Raw genomic sequence first — 21,698 nt, 5'->3', positions numbered from 1 at the left:
GGCAGTTATTTCTTTTTATCTCAGCTATTTAAAGTCAAGCTTCACATACGTACACATACACACAAAACAGAGTAAAGACTGGAGGGATTTATGTGACTTTCTCATCATCGTGTGAGCCACAGTATTTGTGGAAAATGCCCTGGAAAGGAAACTGAGGACTCCTAATTACCTGAGTCTGGCAGCTTGCTCAACCTTTTTGTTACCGAGATTCCTCAAATGAAGTGAGCAAGTGAGATAAAACAAAAGTGGGGATTAAAATCCTCTACAAGCAGCCTTATTCCAGGAAAAAATGTCAAGTCCCTGCTATACAACGAGATAGTGAAGGGCCTGAAGTTGGCGAGCTTTTACATACAAATCATGCAAACCAAAGAACATCTGTGAATGCTGAATGGGTTGCTAAATGAGCAACGGCTGAGAGGGTAAAAGACACGAACATTTCGTGTCAAAGCTTCACATACATTTACACAAAACTTCATCTACTGGAATAAATGTTTGATACTGTAATATTTTGTGTCATAGACCAGATAAGCCAAGGTTAAACTTCCCTGTATGACAAATCCCAATATGAGAATGTGTTTTTTTTAGCTGGCAAGCTAAATTCAGCTCAATAAAAGTTTTGCATTTGCATTTAGAAACTGTTCCTGTGAACCCACGATGCAGTAAATGAGCTCTCAGTGCAAATGAAACGGGGCACCTTAGGCTGCATAAACAAAATGCCCATCAGAGGCATAGCAGGAGCATTAAAAGTGACCAAAAGCGTGAGCAGTGTGTATTTATGTCTTTTCTCTTTACTTTTTCAGTACAGCTAAGTGCAAATGGGATTTGGATTTCCTTCAAACCTCAAGTGTGCTTGGAGACGCACACCAGGTCATCTTACAAGAGGTACAGCAGGATTGGTGTTTCAAGGTACTTTTGGAGCGGAAAATAAGGAGGCAGGAGCTGGTCCTGTCAGTTTTTGGCCTGATTTGACCCTTTTCTCAGCTGGAGACTCTGTTCAGCCCTGTTGTTTTTGGGTTTTCTTGGAAATTTAGCTGCCCATGCATGAACACTTTGTTTGTTTTTATTAAAAACTTGATATGGCATCCTTCCAATGTGTTACTCATGAAGAGCTTTTACTTTAGATAAGGAAAAACAATCACCCAGGGCGGGCTATATGTCAGATTTTAGAACATTTCTATATCCATCCATGCTTTTTCTTTATCTGCTTAATCCAATTCAGGGTCCAAAAGGGGCTGGAACCTATCCCGGCATCCATTGGGTGAAAGTCACAGTGCCACACTGAGACAAACAACCATGTGCACTCGCTCCTATGCTCAGTTTAAAATCACCAATAAACCTAACATGCATGTTTTTGGACGATGGGAGGAAGCTGGAGAGAACCAACACATGCACAGGTAGAACTTTGCCATTTTTAACCAGAAACCATCTTGCTGTGAGGCAACAGTGCTAACCACCACACCACTGTGGATCTGGTTGACTCCAGCATCATGTTCCTTCCAGAGACTGTGCACACCACTGATGAGTCCTGTTGTCCAGAGTAATATTGCACAATGGGTAATTCAGCTTGATTAGTAAGAACAGTGGAATCAGAGTAAATTATTACTATGGCAGACAGAGTGGAACTCCCTGTTTTAACACTGAATACACCCAACATTATGTTTTTTTTTCAAACGGCTCCACCTGGATGCAAACTAAATGTGCGGCACCTCAATCAACGATGAACGGAGAGACATCCAGCCTCAGCACGCTCTCCCGCCGCATTCTGCTCCACCGTTTCAGGGTTTCCTCCGAGCCGAATCCCTCCTCCTGTTGCAGAGATGGAGGGCGGACTGTCGGATGGAGCAGCCAGGCACCGTGAGGGTTGAATAATTGATCTCTCTCCATCAGGAGGACGTTAGTGGGACGTCCCCCCCCCGTCCCTCCATGTGATTCGACCGCCCCTTTCCATCACATTGTTAAAGGCAGCTGCTTCACCCTTCGCAAACCACCACCCCATCACTCCTTCTCCTCCTCCTCCTCCTCCTCCTCCTCCTCCTCTCTCTCTCTCTCTCTCTCTCTCTCTCTCTCTCTCTCTCTACTTGTGTGTGAGTGAGTGTGTGTGTGCAGGAAGACGAAGCGGGAAGCAGCAGGAAGCACCAAGGACGTCCTTTTCCGAGCCCCCTGGAGCTGGAGACGCAAAGAATGAGCAGTTATTAGCCCGTGCTACTGCTGCTCGCCGCCCGCTGCAGGATAACTTGGATCTGGAAGGTGCTACAGCTGACGCTCTGCTCTCTGATCCCTGTTTTGCTGGGAGTGTGTGAGGAGGAATTCAGCCAGTCGCCGGACGGAGGTAAATCGATGCTTGACGCTCGCGCTTCAACGCAATTAAAGCGGGTTTGTGGAGCTATCCAGTCGCGGTGGTGCTGAAATCATCCTCCGCTCATAGGAGGAAGTGCATGTGTATCTGTGCTGTAACACCATGTGAGTCTCGTTGCTTGCATATGAGCAAACACTGAGTCTGAAAACACATTTTCGGCACATTCAGTGTTTATCTACAGCGGCACACATGCACGCAGGCGGCATTTCCCGTGCAGTGCCAGCAGCTTTTTTTTTATGCCGGAGTGGGATGGCTGTGTGTCCAATGTCCCTCCAATGGAGGATGGAAAGTTTTACCACATGATCAGGAGATATACACACGGGTGGTTTAGTGCTCATGCATGACAACAGACTGGAGACTTTCACCGTGAACTCTGTTAAAACTCGCCCGGCTCCAGGCAAAGCTCAGAGGTGTTGGGGCTATTAACGCACCCCGGTCCCTACCTGACGCTGCACACCACGCTCTTCGGAAATATATATATATAAAAAAAACTGGGAACCAAGACAGGTAGTTGCTGATTCGGTTGGTAGTTTTGGGATGTTTGGGGCTGTGTTGCGTTTGTTGTTGTTTTTGAACCTCTGACCTTGGTGTCCTTCAGTTGGCGCAACAATGAAGCGTGCGCTGTAAGCGCAAACACATTTTCTACATCCCACATGTGAATAATTGCGTCCGGGCAAGATTTTTATTGGAGCTCCGTGTTGTCGTTTAAGAAACTGCGCTGAATATTTCAGTTTAAGGGATAGAATAGGGAGAAAGTTTTCAACAAAGCGTGTATATATAGTGACCTCATTGTTGGGTGTTTTTTTTTTGTCCTTTTCCCCTCCAGATCTGGCAACGAAGGATTCTACTTTTCCTCATCCCTTGAATGTAACATCGATCGGACAAAGAAGGCAGGGAATTAAAAGCCATCATCATGAATTTCGTTATGAAACAAGCGTTGGGAGGTAAGTTCAAATCTTTAAAACATTGTAGACGGAGTCACCGCCTGTTCTGGGGTTTTATTTTTCTCCAAATATGTTACATTTTTAGACTCATCTCTGAAAATGTCCATGTCTTTCTGCACAATTCCAGTCGCTGAACTCAATTTATCCGTCTCGTTTTGTCTTGTGTGCTCTTTTTGGTGCTTTTTGGCGTTTTTCTCCGCGTTTGCTGCTGGGTGGCTGCACGCGCATTATCCCCCGGGGGCACACAAAGTACAACCTGCTGTGGAAGGCTAGTAAATTGTAGCGTTGACGAACCCAGTGGGGCCAAAGGGCGTCTCACTGTCGGAGAGTGTTTAAACGGGTCCTCACCGCGGCGCAGTGTCACCATCACCCGGCGCGCGGGCGCCTCTTCTGTGACTGGACGCCGTAGCGACTCTTATCTGGACTTGCTGAGTACACATGTTCCACCTGAAGGGGGAGAGATAATCAAGACGGAATCTAATCTTCAATAATTTCATTCCGACATTCTGACATGTGAATGGTTTTCTAATTGCTTGTGCCGCGGTGTCTCCCCGGAGATGAGCTTATCATCGCAAATTAATAGATTTGGAAGGAATATGAACCGGTTCTGGTGTGTGACTCTACGGATGGTGTAGTCAAAGGTGAAAGAAATTAAGTGGTTTCCACAAAGGAGTTCCAGTTTGTGGACCCTCAAAGGAATTGTTTTTTTAGAGCAAAGAGCAAATCCAGAATGCTTTAAAATGTATTTCTTATCTGCAGAATAAATATGAAAACCTTCCTGAAGACCTGATTTTAAATCGGTTAACCCTGCAATGAACAGTCAGCAATTAGAGGCAAATTCAAAGCTGTCAGTAAACCCAACGCTGGCTGTCATATTAAGCTGCCGTGATTGGTGAAGGGAAACACGTGACGTCACCATTTTCCAGCTGAGACGGTTCTTTAAAATGAAAACCTTGGAGAAAAGCCAAAGATGAAAGGATGGAAACTGCCGTTATTTGATCAGAAAACTGTGTTTACGTAAGACTCCATATGTCTCACAGTGTTTTTGATGTTGCCTTTCAATCTAAACCAAAAGCAACTGTTGCATGATTGAAGCCACAGGCTGATGTCACTTTGACACAAGAAACTTGAGGTAGTGCCCCACTGGCCTTTTGAATAGTAAAGCTTTACTCTTTGAGGGGTCCGCAGGTGGCTCAGACTTCACTTTTGCTCATTTAAAGCACAAAACTGCTACTTTCTCCTGAACTTTAAATATATCATGTTAGCATTAGAAAGGAAAAACTCTATTCAGTTTCTGGACAAAATCTCATGCTGTGAATCTAAAACCAATCCATGAGAATCCGTTTCACAAGATCACGAGGTCATCGTTGTCTAGATTAAGTGAAGCATCGAGCAAAACCCCAAAGTCTGACGGAAGTAAAGACGTGAATCCTGGAGCTAAGCTAAATCTCAGCTGGGCCTTTCTGTGTGGAGTTTGCATGTTCTTCCCCCTGGAAACATGAATTCTCCAAGAACAAGTCAGTTTAATTAGTGTGTGAGTGCACTTGGTTATTCGTCTCATTTGGATGATGGACTGTCCCTCACATGTTGGTGGCTGGGATGGGCTCCCATGACCTCACTGGTATGGACATTGGATGACTGGTAAGGGTAAAAAATAATGTGTAGGACTAAAGGCCTCGGTATGCTTCTCCGTCGCTATCCGCCAATCCGCCAATCCGACTCCGTGGTCACGCAGAGGCTTTAAACCTTTCGAAGTTCTCCGTTGGGATGTCGGATACCCAAGGCAGTTCACATCCCGATCAGTAGGCGTCGCTAGGTTAGACGACCCAATCTCGTGACGTCCATGGAGACGACCATAAATCAGCCTTAAGTTGCGTTCTCTATACTCCAAAATGCAGTTCCTCTCACAACCTATTGCATATTATTTGAATTGTGGGTCACCATTGGTTGCACAAACAAATGACCCCTAGGCTGTGTTCGAAACCGCATACTTCTCCTACTACTCATACTAACTTTTTGAGTTAGTAAGCGAGTTTGAGTAAGCAGAAGTTCCTGGATGCATACTAGATTCTCCTAAATGTTGGGTATGCATCATGAGGTTACTACTCATACTCAAACTACCCAAGATGCAACGTAACGTGACGTCGCCGATCGTCATTTCCTGTCAAAACGGCAGTTTCAAGCTAGCTACAACGAGGGTAGGTTCACTTCCTGTTTTCAAAACAAAAGTACCAATTGTATCGTAATGGCTTTCCCTATGATAAAAGGCAACGGGTATTTTATTTGGTGAAAATAACCGGAAGTGCGTTGCTCATTGCGGCTAGCTTTAGTAGCGCCGAATTCGTGGGAACAAAATGGTAAACAGCCGGTATTTTGTCAGGTTTTCAACACGTTGGGGATCTAAACGACTACTTTCTCGCCTGAAAATGTTTCAAATGTTGCTAAAGTTTACAGAGTTTAGAGCTTAAGCGAAATCAGCTTCAGGCTGGCTGATTTCAGCTCGGGCAGGAGCGAAATGCATTGTGGGTAAATGCTCTGCATACTGTCTGATCGATGAGTATGCAGAATGGAAGTATGCAGTTTGCAAGTATGTAGTATGCGGTTTGGAACACAGCCTTAGAGTTGTTTTTGGGAGGAATCTTCTGGCTGCAACTGCACTCCTACTATAACAATGGGTCAAGTTTGACCAGGAAAAGCTGCAAACTGTGATCAGTTGTTGCTTTTCTGCGCAGTAACACCCTCCTGAAAGGGTGTTGTGCTATCGTCAAGCCCAATTAGGTCATGGAAAGCGGTGGCCAGAGTTCAATCTCAGCACATGTTTGCAAAAAGACACATTTGAGTGCATGTTCTCCGGCCTATGACAAAACGTTTCACATCCCTTTCGTTAAAAAGCTACTGAATGCGACATTGATTTACACTCTCCAGCTTATTAGGGACGCTTGATGCAGCAGTCGGGGGGGATGTTGGTGATGTTTGGTGAAAAGTTTGTCATTTTGTCAGCTGTGCAGGTGTCTCTCAGTGGCTCAGTTATATGACAACACTGCTGCAACGGTGTCGGCTTCTTTATTTTTCCACATTTTCATAAAACACGACGGCTCTGCCTGCTCGGTGAGGGCTTTCTGAATGAATGCATTGATTGGAAGTGCTCTCATCTATGGCACAGTCGGGTCTGTAGACATCTCTCCAGAATGACTGAGATGGAATGGTATATGCTGCAAAGTAGGACATTTTTCTGAATGCACCAGTGATTATTAACGCGTTAACCCATTTACTACGAGTCATTTACCCTTTACATCATTTACCTTGCTGACGCTGAAGCAGTTTTGACTACATTTCCAGGCAGAGACAAACTTTTATGAACTTCAGTTAAGATAATCTTGAATGTTTGGGCTTGTGAGGCAGGATCCACCAGGGCCGGAGTGGGACTCATTTCCAGCCCTGGAGTTTTATGCCTCAGAACGGCCCACTTTAGATCACGACCTGTTTGTGAAATCATGTAATTATAACCTTACAATGTTAAGTCTACAATAGCGCACTGTTCTGTAAAGCCTTGTGATTTAGAGTATTTTTCTAAAATATTAAAAAAATGGTCATAATTCTCAGCAAAAATCTCCCCTTTTTTACTAAGCCTTCTGATCAATTCAGGTCAGTTTCATTGATGTAGCTCTGAACCATCGAGCATCTCAGGTCCCTTTTCATATAGAGCAGGTCTACACCACACTTTTCATTATATTAATTCTAATAACATTCAATCAATGAGTAATCCTACCTGCCCACTCTGGACTTGTGGGCTCATGGTTGGTGCTTGGTTCAATTCAATTCAATTCATTTTTATTTATATAGCGCCAAATACAACAAATGTCATCTCAAGGCACTTAGATAGTAAGTCCAATTCAAGCCAATTGGAATTCAATTAATTAATAATAATAATTGGTGCTGCATCTTCTGACTCTGAGGGGCTACAAGACAAAGTTTCCCAGTTATATGGCGTCGCATCATACTATTATTTAAATTTAGGGCTGGGCAACGATTCAAATTTTTAATCTAATTAATCACATGATTTCCCTGATTAATCGAGATTAATCGCATTTGTACGCAGAATCCAAAAATGAATTCAAAAGTAGTGTATAGCTTTTAGCATTTAGTTTTATTTTAAATGTGCTGCCATATGAATGAAAGTGCCATAACATTTGTTGTGCAAACACACTTTTAACATCAGCATCTTTCTGTAGTTTTTATGTAGAAGCCTCGCTCCACTGTCTGTTTCCTTGAATGACTTGCTGCTATCAGTTGTGTGTTTTGCCTTTAAGTGATATTTTAGACTGGAACTACTACGCTGAGAAGACAATTCAACTTGGCAGAGTTTACAGATGACTTTGGTTCTGTCGACTCCGCCGTCTGGAAGAACTTTAAAATGAAAATGGCCGAGTAAAAGTTCCGTACCCTTCTCCATGTTTGGTGGATCCGCCGATTACTTTCTTTTCCTGTTCCACAGCAGACAGCAACAGACTTTTACAAAATAAAAGCCTGTGAGCAACAGACTTTTACAGAATAAAAGCCTGTGAGCAACAGACTTTTACAAAATAAAAGCCTGTGAGCAACAGACTTTTACAGAATAAAAGCCTGTGAGCAACAGACTTTTACAAAATAAAAGCCTGTGAGCAACAGACTTTTACAAAATAAAAGCCTGTGAGCAGCAGACTTTTACAATAATAAAATAAATGATAAAACCTGCGTTAATGCGCGCTAAAATATTTGTCGGCGATAAATAATTAACGAGTTAACTCGCTATTAAATTATATAACGTTGTGTTATTCATTGACTTGATAATTAATGAACTTGAACGGTGGTTTGCAGGCAGAGTTCAACATATTACCCGTTTCATCGTCCTCATTTTACGTTACAAACCGCGAGCTCGACTTGTCAAAAAGTTGCCCATTTTTCTATATTTAGCTGCGTCTGTTTCCAGAGCTTTCCTTCTTTTTGATTCTTCCATCCTTTGCTCGTTCTACTTTCCATCTTTCAAACACCACTGACAGGGTGAAGTGACGTGTTACGTCAGGGTGCGTCTGCAGGGACAGCGGTAGCAGCGCACGTAATCAACCCACTAGCATGACTGAACACCGGCCCTTTGCAGCCCCAACATCACACCGGCCCACCGGGACTTGTCCCGGTCCTCCCGATTAGCCACTCCGGGCCTGGGATCCACACAGATTTGATCTATAAATATTGGCGGGCGAGCCTGACATTTGTATTTGTTCCAGCTTGAAATGTTGTAGCTACACAATCAAATGACTGAAAGGATTCAGAATTCAATTTGGCGACACAAGATGTCACCCGATTCAAAGAGCCAGAAGCCTGAAAACATTATTAGAAACTTACTTCCTGTGATGCTTTACAGGCTATCGGCACTCCAGGAAATCACTGATGTAATCCCTGACGTTTTGAATGATCACTCAACAAAAGGTACAAATTTGATGAGATCCTCATTTAGAATAGAAATAGAATAGAAAAATACTTTATTCATCCCCCAATGGGGGGAATTCAAATTAGTGAAGTAGCTCAAAAAATATATTAATATTTACAATGATTGTATATTAACAACAACAATAATAATACCAATTCTAATAAAAATACTACTTATAACTAATAATAATAATAATAAATGACGAAATAAATTAAAAAAAAAAAATCAATTTGAGAAGAACTCAGCAGTCACTGTTATAAAGCCTTATGGCTGTGGGAACAAAGGACCTCCTGAACCTCTCAGTCCTGCAGCGCAGAGAGATGAGCCGCATTTAATATGAAATATATATATATATCACCGCAGTTAATTAAAATCAGGGACTTAGATTATGTTCAGGGATCTTTACCTTCATACTTGGATTGAAAAAGAATCAGAAAACCTGTAACATGGTTGAGACTATTGTTGGTGCCGTTTGGTCTGTGAATCCCTTCAGGCTGCATCTTTGCATTGAAGGCACGACTTAATTAAAGCTCATCGTAGTTAGTTAGAATATGTTTTTCTGTGCTAACCTTTGTAAACACGCTGTTATTTTGTCTTATGGCTGCCAGTCTCTCTGCTATATGTGCAGCTTCATACTTTTTTAAACGTATGCCGGGTATTTCAGTGGGTGTCCGAGGAGCTGCAGGTGCCCGCTGCCAGACTGCTGAAAGCTTCCTGTCAATAATGATGAGTCGAAGCCATTGAAGTGTGCGTAAAGGAAATTTCACACATGAGGAAAAAGCATGCAGCTTGTGCCAAGGTCTTAACCTTTCCAGAGTATTTCTTTCCATCTTGGGGAGCAAGATTTTTTTATTTCCTTTTTAAGGAGTGATGGGTTTTCAGTGTGTGGTGGATTAGCTGTGGGCTGTTATCGCTTCTTTCTCTCTGTGCACTCTGAGCAGATACTCACACTCCATCTGCTCCTGTCTGGGCTCTGCAATGTATTCTGTCTGTTTTATACAGTGACAAGCAAGGTCACCTCAGTATGCACCAGGAGAGCACTCATCTGTCCCTGTGACCCTGAAGTTTTCAGAATGTATCATGTCAGCAGAGGTGGGTAGAGCAGCCAAAAAGTGTACTAAAGTAAAAGTACTGTTACTTCAGAATAATATGACTCAAGTAAAAGTAAAAAGTAGTCATCCAAATAATTACTTGAGTAAGAGTAAAAAAGTGCTTGGTGAAAAAACTACTCAAGTACTGAGTAACTGTTGAGTAACGTCTGATTTATTTGTTAACACAAGCATTCAATCAGACAGACAAAAATACTAAATAATCATCTTTAGGCAAATTAGAGTTCATCCAACTGATAAAATAAATTAATTAATTACAAAATAGCTTAAATTAAAATAATCCAGGTAAATTCAAGAACTTCAATAAAAAATCAAAGAGACTTAGGAAATGTTTAAAACATATGTAACCCATATGTAACCTAAAAAACAAACATTCACCTATCCATGGGGAAAAAAAAATGAGTTTAGGAAACTTAGCGCTACATGTTTCCTCAAGTTAGATGTTGAGTTTCTGCTGAAATGTGCGTTTGTTTTGGTTGACACAGAAGACACATAATGTAGCTGCTGTTTCTCACTCTTTGTAAAGTAAGCATGCTTTCAGTATGAGGCCTCGTCTGCGTCTTCATTTCCCACCGTTGGTTCTGACACTTTTCATCTGTTTCTTTGTTTGTTTGCTACGACTGCTAATGCTAAAGCTAACCCGTCCCGCCGCTGAGATCGAGTATGGTCACGTGACCAGACTGCACGGCTGCGTCTGATTGGTGGAACACAGTCAGGTGGTAGAGCCTTTGGCGGAAGTCTCTCTCTCTGTCAGAATAAAACATTAAAATGAGGATAAAAATAATGAGGCGTAGAATACCAAAGAGGTAAGAAGAAAAGTAACCAGCTCATTGTAGCCTAATGTAGCGGAGTAAGAGGACAGTTTCTGCTGCACACATCTACTCAAGTAAGAGTAAAAAGTATAGAGATTTAAAACTACTCCTAGAAGTATAATTATTTCAAAAAATTATACTTGTGGGACATTCCTACAGTAGATGTTTAATTTAAAGTAAAAAGACGAAGCTATGAGCTAAGCTCAACTATTATTCTGTGCCTAAAAGATTACCTGCATTCGGGTGATTTAAGTTCTCTCCATTATTACCCATCATGTTCCTCTTTGGTGTATCTTGGCAGATTTTTAACGTTCACCTTCTGTTATTCACATCTTCTAAATGTGAATCAAAATGCTGATTAAACCTGACTACTGGATCTGTGTTGAAGTCAGCGCTGTCTGTGAGCAACGTGGAGACATCTTAAAGGGAAGAATCAGTCTCCAGGTTTGGGATCAGCTGCTGTTGTTTTATATGTTGAGGATCAAATCAAACGTATTTAGAGATTTCAGAACATCACTGAACTTTTTAAATAGCTCATCAGTGGCATTTGGAGGAAAAAGTGTGTGTTTGTGTGCACGTGAAAGCTCTTGTTACAGTAACAGGAAACCGTGGCGGAGGAGAAGGGGGGATTTATTAGAGATGACATCATCAGAAATGCTGGTCGATAGCAGGCAGCGATCTCAGGCTCTCCCCTCTGTTCCCATCGAGCTGGAACTCCTCCTCCGGCCTCCTCCAGTCGGGAGTGGGTAGAGGAGGAGATGAAAAGTGACAAATTGATCTTCTAAACATGGTTTTACATCATCAGCAGCTGACACCAGAGGTTGTAAAGCTGCACTCTCAGTTTAAAGGGAAACGTTTTCTGTCCCGGACGACCTCACGTCTCTCTCCTGATTACTTTCACCTCCCAACACTTCTTTATCCCTTTTACCCTCCTCATTGACTCATCTCTGCTGTTTTTTTCTCACCCTGTGTTGCCACCTCTCACTTCCTTCTCACTCCACTCCCTCCCTCCCCACGCTCCCTTTTCACTGCATCACTCTTTCTAAACCCTCTTGGCTCTTCTATTCTTCAATTTAGCTCCTGTCCCTTTTCTTTTCTGCTTCACTCCTTCGACTATTACAGTAAATCTAAAGGGCGAGGCGAGGAAACTTCCATCAGGCAGCCACAGGGGAGGCTGTGGATGTGTGTGTGTGTTAGAGATGGATAGAGTTAGACAGAGAGTTGAGAGGCCAGGATGGACAAAGCTCTGAATGGTCCAGGACCAGAATGCATCAGTGACCTCCTGACCCAGTATGAACCTTCCAGACCCCTCAGGTCATCTGGATCCGGTCTTCTATCAGTTCCCAGAGTCAGAACCAGACATGGAGGAGCTGCATTCAGCTTCTATGCTCCACATGTCTGGAACAAACTCCCAGAAAGCCTCAGATCAGCTTAAACACTCAGGCTGTGTTCGAAACCGCATACTTCTCCTACTACTCCTACTACTCCTGCTAACTTAAACTTTTTTAAGTTCCCGGTAGCACACTAGATTCTCCGAAATGTTGGGTATGCATCATGAGGTTACTACTCATACTCAAACTACCCAAGATGCAACGTAACGTGACGTAGCCGATCGTCATTTCCTGTCAAAACGGCAGTTTCAAGCTAGCTACAACGAGGGTAGGTTCACTTCCTGTTTTCAAAACAAAAGCACCAATTGTATGGTAATGGCTTTCCCTATGATAAAAGGCAACGGGTATTTTATTTTGTGAAAATAACAGGAAGTGCGTTGCTCACTGCGGCTAGCTTTAGTAGCGCCGAATTCGTAGGAACAAAATTGTAAACAGCCGGTATTTTGTCAGGTTTTCAACACGTTGGGGATCTAAACGACTACTTTCTCACCTGAAAATGTTTCAAATGTTGCTAAAGTTTACAGAGTTTAGAGCTTAAGGGAAATCAGCTTCAGGCCGGCTGATTTCGGCTCGGGCACGAGCGAAATGCATTGTGGGTAAACGCTCTGCAGTATGGAAGTATGTAGTTTCGAACACAGCCTCAGTGTATTTAAGTCCAGGCTGAAGACACACCTATTTTCAGCTGCATCTGAATAAAGCTCAAAATCTGAAGCTTGAGTTTGAAAACTTAATCACATTTTAACTCCTGATTTTATCTATTGCTCTTATTTCTTTCTTTTTTGTCTAAAATTTAAATCAAGCTTTTTATTTCTACTGTTTTAATGTCTCTGTAAAGCACTTTGAATCACCCTGTTGTTGAATTGTGCTGCACAGATAAACCTGCCTTGCCTCAGTTGTTGGCTTTAGTTGGCATTAGATGATAGGCTGTTGGTGTCTGTTGGTTTCCAAGTATACGAGAGAGATGATGCTTAGAAAAACACAAACCTGGCAACCCACACACAACTTTGAGAACACAGACACACACAGAGTAAAAAAACATCACATTCAAACTGACATACAAAGCCAACAATGCACACGCACACATGCTGAGAGCCATAATCAGTGGGATGCGACAGACCTCCTGCCCAGCTGAAAACCACAGGGGGGAGAATAGCTCCACAATAGTGGAGATATGGCAGCCTGCAGCTGAGCCTTCGCCACACATCAACTGGGCAAACATATAAACATTTTCTGAGATGACAAACTTCTGTGTCAACAGATGATACCACTGAAAAACAGTTCTGTGTGTACAACTGAAACACACACACTTCAGAACAGTCTTTTACCAGATTTCACTTCTCGTAGCTTAACTTGACTAAAAGGTGCTTTTCTCCGTCATCTAAAATGTAGTGTCAGTTTACTATGCTAGTTGTTCTGTGCAGGGCAGCATTCACCATATTTTAACCCAGAAAATATAACAATTTCTAAGGCCTTTGGTGTGAAACTGCTACATTTTGAGCTGTGGCTCAATGTAGGTGTTACACATTGTGGAGTAAGACTGTACACAGTGTATACCGCAAGATAAATAAATGAATAAATAAATAAATACAAATGAAAACAAGTAACACTTATGAAAGAGGGAGAATCAGTCTCACTCCATATTTGAACACCCAATTCAATTTAATTCAGTTTTATTTATATAGCGCCAAATACAACAAATGTCATCTCAAGGCACTTAAATAATAAAGTACAATTCAAGCCAATTGAAATTCAATTCATTGTAATCATAATTATTTATAAAATAATCCAATTCATTCATATGGAGCCAATTCAAAAACAATTTCCTAGCTAAGGAAACCAACAGATTGCACCGAAACTTGTATTCAGTCCAATCTCCCGTCCTGAGCGTGCCTGAGGCGAAACTAAACCCAAGCATGGATTTAGTGGATGAAGTCTTTAGGTGTTGAACATACTTACCCTCCTTTGGGTTTTGCAAACAGATGTTTACTAGGGCTGTCGCCATACACTAATCTCACGATACGATTCGATACACTTACATCATTTTCTGGAGGAAAAAAAAGGGACAGTGGGATTTGACATCAATCGTCGCTGATTGGACCGGTGGTCCGACCTTTGAACCGGAAGGAAAACACCGCCAGACAAACGTGAGAGCTGTGCTCTTTATAACATTTTTATGAACTAATTTATTGTATTGTGTTACCTTAATGTTCTGTGTTTTCACTAATTGTAAAGTCAGACTTTTCAATAAAGTTTGCTTTAAAAAATAGAAATAATAAATCGATACTTACAGCTGAAAAATCGATACTTTATCGGGAAACGAAATATCGATATATATCGCAGTGTTGATAAAATTGCTCAGCCCTAATGTTTACACTTTAGAACGTTTTCCTGCCACTTGGGAGCAGTCTGAGAAACATGTGGAGCAGTCTGAGGTGGGCTGCACTTGGTTGTGTTGGTGCTGTTGTTGGTCGTTTAGCTTTGCTCTGTTGTGTGGAAAAGATCAAAGTCATAACGGACAGAGATCTGCTTTTTGTGTTATGATAATGAAGAATGTCTTGTGCAGCTGTTTTCTGTGTTGTTGTTGTTTTTGCCTGCACTTATTTGTTCTTTATTGTTTTTTGGCACTTTGTCCACTTTTTGATGAAATCCACTGACGGCCACATGTCTCAAACTAAGATGGACCTTCTGATGCATTTTTTTATTTGAGAAATCCCCAAAAAGAGACAGAACAGAAGTCAAGAGAACTGCACATCGAAAAAAAAAAAAAATCCACATTTTTTTTACTTCTTTTTGCTTAATTTATGCACATTCCCAATTACAATGCAGGGAAGTTTCAACCTTTGTTTTATGCTTCCAACAAAGATTCTTGCATAAACTCGCTCTCTACTTCCGTCACATATTTTTTCTGTAATATTCAGCCATTTTCCTCTTGACAAAGATCTCTTGGCCACGAATGTTTGAAATGATTGGACTCTGAACTGAAACAACAGTTTGTTGGTCCATAAAAATAATGAAACACGGCATTCCTGAGGAAATGTTTCACTGTGCTTCCACAGTCTGGATTATACACGTGAAAAATCAGTCCAAATATTTAATTTACCATAATAAATGAACTGCAAAGTAATTGAGCATCTTTGTACAGTTCAACTGTCAATTTATTGATGTTTTTTCAATGCAAAGAGCATTTTCTTTGGTACATACCCCTCTTGTTTAAATAAGAAATTGATCGATGTTGTCTGACTCACACCTGCTTTGTATAACTCGTGTTTCCAGACTCCATTCTGTCAATTGAGCAAATGATAAAACAGTCAACGCAAATGTTTAACATGCAGTCAAATTCAATTAACTCCCTCTGACAGAAAATACATGGTTTTAACCTTTATTTTTCCACAGTAGCTGCACAGAACAGAAACGCATCAGATATCCACCGATACCGCGGCTGTGAAGGTCAGAGACCGGAACTGAAGGCCCATAGTATCAGTCACAAAATAGAAAAGAATTAGAATCTCTAACCTTAAGGCCACGACTGGCATTTGAACGAATTTTAATTCAAAAGTAGACGAACAGAACAGTCTGTTGGTCTAAAACATTGGTCGTATAGATCTGGATGTCAGAGAACAGTAAACACACACAAAAAAGGGTTTAAACTATGAAAAATGTTGGATTTTAAGAAAATATATTTTAAAAAAAAGGACTTAATAGTAATATCTGGAGGTGGTCCAATCCAATCCAATCCAATTTTATTTATAAAGCACTTTACAACAACCTCAGTTGACCAAAGTGCTGTACAGAAAAATAAAAACAAAAAAATTAAAAGAATAAAATACAAGAATAAAATAAAAGACATACAACAGATATATATATATATATATATATATATATATATATATATGTGTAATTTAAAACAATAATAATATCTTCAGATGTGATCAAACAGGGAAAAACAAGCTGTTTCATGTGAATCGGCCACACGGGATCACACCAATGACATCAGCTGTAAACCAACGTGAAACGGAGATTTCTTTGACAAATGCTGAGACGTTTTTAACTTGAACAGACAGATTTTTGACCCACAGCTTGCAATACCCTCAGCTAGCCTGGTTTGTAATAATAAATATGTTCCTGGAAAGTAACCACAATTAGGGAAGCTGCAAGCGGTGGTGACAGAGCAGAAAAAAAAAGTCTTGTTTTAACAAAACACAGTGCGATTCCATTTGTTAAATAAGTTCCAGTTTAACTTCCAAACACAAACATCACGGATGAATCCACTGGCGGGGTAAATGAGCTCATCTGACAGCCGGGGCTGCGGAGCCTGTCAGGCGCAGAAGGCCGGGAAGCATCGCTGGGAGCGGCCGCAGCAGCGGAGAGCACAATTAGTCACACAAACACACACATGCGGAGCAATTGTTAAAGTAATGTGGGCGTGAGGGGTCATGTTTGTGTGAGACGGCGTCGTGTGATACACAATACATGCATTAATTGTGAAATGTCATGACTAATATTGATGGTGTAACCGTGAAGAAGCAGAAACAGTATACTGCATGAGGCAATTCCCCGCGGTGCTGTCGTGTGGTCATGTAGAAGGTAACACGTTATTACCCTTAAGGATTAATTAGGCTTAGCTGAAGGACTCTGGAGGATGTATGGCCATAGAAGGTATACAACTATTATGTGGATGCTCTGTTTACTTGTTAAAGGAGAGAAAAGGAGACTGATGAGTTTCTGTGTCGCGTTTTTATTTCTTACGTAATGGATATCCTGGTTGTTGCTTCCTTCACAGCATGAAATTATACAACAAAAACTATACTGAGCTTTTGTTTTTCTTAACCCTAATCCCTGATGGGGGACATTTTTGTCCACTTGGGGTGAACTTTCTCCTCTAATTTCACACTGTAGATAGTGATACTCGTCATATTTGGTCAGTTGTGCATTTTTGACTATTTTTTCGAGTTTCAAACACACATCATATATAATGCAATTTTTCATTGTGTAGAAAAAAAACTCTGAAAAGGGACATTTTTGTCCCCTTATAAAAATACCTAAAACATCATGTATTAATATTTTTTTCCACTTTCTTTTTCATATATGTCAATGATTAGCAACAACATTGATTTTTAGGGATTTTAAATTTTTTTGTCATGCCTGGTTTTAAAAAAAAAAAACTCCTTAATTTCTGAAAAGGGCCATTTTTGTCCCCTTCTAAAATGATCCCCAAAACATCATATGTTAATATTTTTTTCAACTTTTTTTTTCAGAAATCTTTTCTTCCACTTCAGTTCTGATCATAACCACCAAGTTTTCAATTATTTTCAAAAAATTAACCCTTGTAACGTCACCGCAATACACGCTTCCTGCATGATTTAATATAGGATCTTAACACATGGCTGGACAGTCTGTGAGCAATTCAGATTACTCTCTTCACACTTAACTGGCTCTGAGTTGACATGACATATAAAAACAATGTTTTATGGTGGATATCAACCCATTTTAAGCTGCTTATAAGAAATGAGACAAGAAGGGAGAATGTAATCAATGTAATCCTGATACAGTAAGGTGCAGTAAGGACATCTGCCCCGTACAGAACAATAAAGTGTGATCATGTCGTCATATTAAACTCGTTTTTGGCTCTTAATAATAATAATAATACATTTAATTTTAAAAAAGCGCCTTTCTCAACGCTCAAGGACACTTTACAACACATTAAAAACACAATAAATAAAACAACACAAGTTAAAAAAGAGGCTAGAGGGAGAATGCAGCTTGAAACAGATGGGTTTTGAGTTTTGATTTGCAGAGGGGTAAAGAGTCAATGTTGCCCTAAACGAACATACATGCATATATTTTATTCCATCCGTTTTTCTCGCGATAACGAGATAATGTCACATCTTGCCATTGATTTGTTATTTTGTATTTCCACATTCTAACAGATTGTGGTTTGATGGTTTTTCGTGATATTATCTCAGATAGATGAAGCAAATGGTTCTCATTTATGTTTCAGAAGTGATTCCTACGCTTTTTCCTACGCTTAAAATATTTATCTGTTAGTAACACAGTGCACAGTTATTGAATGCTTGTTTTTTTTTGTAAAGTATTATTTGATAGGTTTATAGGACGCAGGGTGCACCCTTATTGTTATGTAAAGTTAATTTGTTGTAACAAATTCAGAAAGAGCTAACTTTCCAAACTATCCAAAGGTTTGCATGTGTCACTTTATAGTAAGCCTGTCAATTACAATATAGTCAGAGGTGTCATGATATTGTAATAAGATTGAAATGTAATCTAAAAGCAGGAGAAAATCTGTGCGCCACATATCAACAGATTTGTTCAGTTAAATCCCAAAATGAAAAAAACAGAAAACTCTGCTCCTAATTACAGTTTGAGTTTACTAACGTGTTCAAATGGAAGAAAAACAAGTGAATGAGCAAAGATTGCAAAAGTTTCCACCAATTAGTTTTTTGTTTTATGTTGTAATCCACAAATGTTCCCGTCTCTCTGGGGAGTTCTGTGTGTTTTAATCAGTTCAGGAGGCTGTAAATCAGATAATCACTGTGTTTATGGAGAACAGATGATGCTTCTGTTTGATCCCAAACTTCCTGTCTGTGATCCAAACGTGCGTTATGTCTGCGCTGGACTGGAAAGAGGACAAATCTGCGTACAGTTTCAGGGCTCTGGGTTGACATCTCTGGCTCTGCAGCTGATTCAACATTTTTGCCCTTCATCTCAGTTTTGAAGCGTCCAAGAGCACATAAATAAATTAATGCAGAAGAAGATCAAATACCACACTAACGTGATCACAAGTTACAAAGTCAGACCTTTATAAACTATTAATTATCTATATTGTATGCCTCTTATTCATTCATCAAGTTTTTAACCCTGTACTGGGTTCTGGTATCAAGCTGATAAGAAGTGTTTACAACAAAGGTCCAAAAGGCAAACCTAACAGAATAAACTAGGGTCTAGAATAAATGCAAGCAGTGCTTTGTCAGTAGGACAAAAAACTGGTTAAACATCCTGACAAAGCAAAGAAGAAGAGACGAAACTACAGACGGATACTAAGAACTTATGGGTAACAAAGTAAAGGCAACTACCAGCAACACAGGTATGACAGGAAGTGAAGCAAAAACTAACCAAACACAAGACAGTGAGCACATTAAAACCAGGACTAAACTTAACCGAAACCAGAAAGATAATCAGAAACAAGAGAACTAACTAAATCTGGATGAAAACCCAAAAGATGAACAAAGACCACAACAATATCTGATGCCTCTTCGATTCCAGGTGATCAGTTAACCTGAAACCGACCAGTTTGTTCACCAGCTGTGATAAAGGAGAAGTTTTTTTTTTTTAAACCTGGACCTCATTTCAGGCATAAAATACGTTCATCGACTCACCGACAATTTAGCATGAAGTTGCTTTAAATGAGGCAAATGATAATAAACACAGGAAAGATGGGTACTTCAATGAAAAATGCATCTTTTATTCAACTTTGCTGCTGATTCATACAAAAAGTAAATAAAAATGTCCTAAATCTAAAACCAATTAGGCCCAGTGCTCGGTCAGTATAGACATAAATCCATAAATAAATAAACCTCTGCAAATGTGTTTTATAAAAAAAAATTATTAACAACAATCAAGTAAAATACGTTTGTCAGGCATAACGTTAAAGCCCTCTTTTAAAGCGAAAAAAGGCTTGAATGTACATCAAAAACAAAACGTGTTGGCTTGAATGTTAGTTAAATCTTACCGAGGCGAGTCAGACTGCCCGACGTGCTTTCTCTTTAAATGTTCGTGCATCACGAGGTTTCTGCTTTGCAAACCTTGCAAGTAATCTTTTTATTCGCTGTATCCAGGCTAAAATGCTCCCAAACTTTAGAAGTTTTGGTACGCGTAGCTAACGTGTTGGACGCCGCCGTTTCTGTGTACGTTATTGTCCACGTGAGATGCCTCAGTCTGTTGGAAAAACACGTCTGGCGACAATAGTCGACAATGGAATCCATTGTCGACTATTTCTATCATCGTACAGATGCCCAACGTATCCTTCTGTGTTCTCCGGTTTTGATTAAACTGGCGCTGTATCAGCAGCTATGCTAACTACTTTAGGAATCACTGCTGTAAGTTTGGTTGTCTTGTTTGCTGCTCACAGCAGATATTCTTTTTTCCACCTGCCTCTCCTGACGGGGACAGTTTTAAAAACTGTCAGTCTGAAGATGATTGATGGATCGATATTTTCCTTGTCACCATGGTCCAGCAACTCAGCCTCGAAGGTGTTCATGTCACACTTTGTGTTTCGTCTGTGTCGTGATCACAGAGCAAGTCACACATCCAGTTACAGTCCTCAGAAACAGCCGCGTCCAGAATATCTACGATGAACACGGAGATTTTGCTACCTTTTAAAGGGGAAAGGATTTCCCTTTAAACTCATTTATGCACCATTTGGGTCTCAGATTTTCTTTTGCTGTGACTGACACTCAGAAACAGCTTCAAATCTGCACAATATTCAAAATGTTTATCATCCACACGAGGTCCAAATCGGACAGGACTGAGGATAAAAGTAGATCTGCGCTGTGCTAATCTTCTTTATTGGATCCAGTTTGTCAGGTCATTGGTGCTTCAAATTTCTAGGACCAACTAGAAGCTCTTTGCGTGGTGTTGAAATATATCTTGTATAGTAATGACAATAGATTGACATTTCCAAGTCTGTGGGGGGTTTCTGCCGGGGGCGGACAGTCCGTCAGCCATTGAGGGGGTCCCCATGTGGCCATGTGCCTGTCAATCAAATCTTTTCATTTCCAACATGAAAAGTCCCTGCAGTATCCACTGTGCGGAAACATTTCCAAAGGACATGAAAGGAATGTGCAAAATATGGCCTTAAAAAGCTAGAAACATCCGCTCCGGACACACAAAGAGTGTTTGTGTTCCCAGACACACGCGCTTTGTTATCACCTCAGAACAATGTTATATATATAAGTCTGCACCTACAAGTTATTGTGCCTTTTAATGTTCATCAGGCTGTTTTTTGGAAAATAATGTGCATTAATGACTGATTTGAACAGATATGTTGTAGACCATTAAATTTAAATAAATAGGGCTGGGCGAGTTAACTCGTTATTATCGCGTTAACTCATTCATTATTTAACGCAGATAAATATTTCATAATAATATTTTATCGATAAAGGTTTTATTTTTTTTATCTTTAAAAAAAATAATTTTTAAATTAAAATTGGGGGGGCTTTTCTGCCTTTAATGGATAGGAAAGTTCAGAGAAACAGGAAGCAGGGGGCAGAGAGAGGGGGAACAACACGCAGCACAGGGCCGTACGATGCGGGACTCGGGGCCAGCTGCAGCGAGGACTACAGCCTCAACCCACTACGCCACGGACCACCCCTTGTTTTATTTTTGTAAAAGTCTGTTGCTGTCTGCTGTGGAACAGGAAAAGAAAGTAATCGGCGGATCCACCAAACATGGAGAAGGGTACGGAACTTTTACTCGGCCATTTTCATGTTAAAGTTCTTCCAGACGGCGGAGTCGACAGAACCAAAGTCATCTGTAAACACTGCCAAGTTGAATTGTCTTCTCAGCGTAGTAGTTCCAGTCTAAAATATCACTTAAAGGCAAAACA

The 21,698-nt window shown here is 40.6% G+C and overlaps 1 protein-coding gene across 2 annotated transcripts in view; it reads left to right on the top strand.

Moving 5' to 3' along the window:
* Positions 1 to 2,059: 2,059 nt before the first annotated feature.
* LOC142398041 (complexin-1-like) overlaps positions 2,060 to 21,698 on the top strand; it is a 70,907-nt gene continuing 51,268 nt past the window's right edge. The window contains exons 1-2 of one of the 2 annotated variants that reach the window (XM_075481998.1): positions 2,060 to 2,329; positions 3,183 to 3,300. In XM_075481998.1, coding sequence (XP_075338113.1) covers positions 3,270 to 3,300 — 31 coding nt within the window. In that variant the 5' untranslated portion in view covers positions 2,060 to 2,329; positions 3,183 to 3,269. Of the gene's footprint in view, positions 2,330 to 2,672; positions 2,864 to 3,182; positions 3,301 to 21,698 lie in introns of those variants that run through there. The other variant, XM_075481999.1, reaches the window with a different exon arrangement.

Source organism: Odontesthes bonariensis, chromosome 13, assembly GCF_027942865.1.
Source record: "Odontesthes bonariensis isolate fOdoBon6 chromosome 13, fOdoBon6.hap1, whole genome shotgun sequence".
NCBI classification, from domain to species: Eukaryota; Metazoa; Chordata; class Actinopteri; order Atheriniformes; family Atherinopsidae; genus Odontesthes; species Odontesthes bonariensis.
Note: the sequence above shows the minus strand (reverse complement) of the source record. Positions and strands in the feature narration are given on the sequence as shown.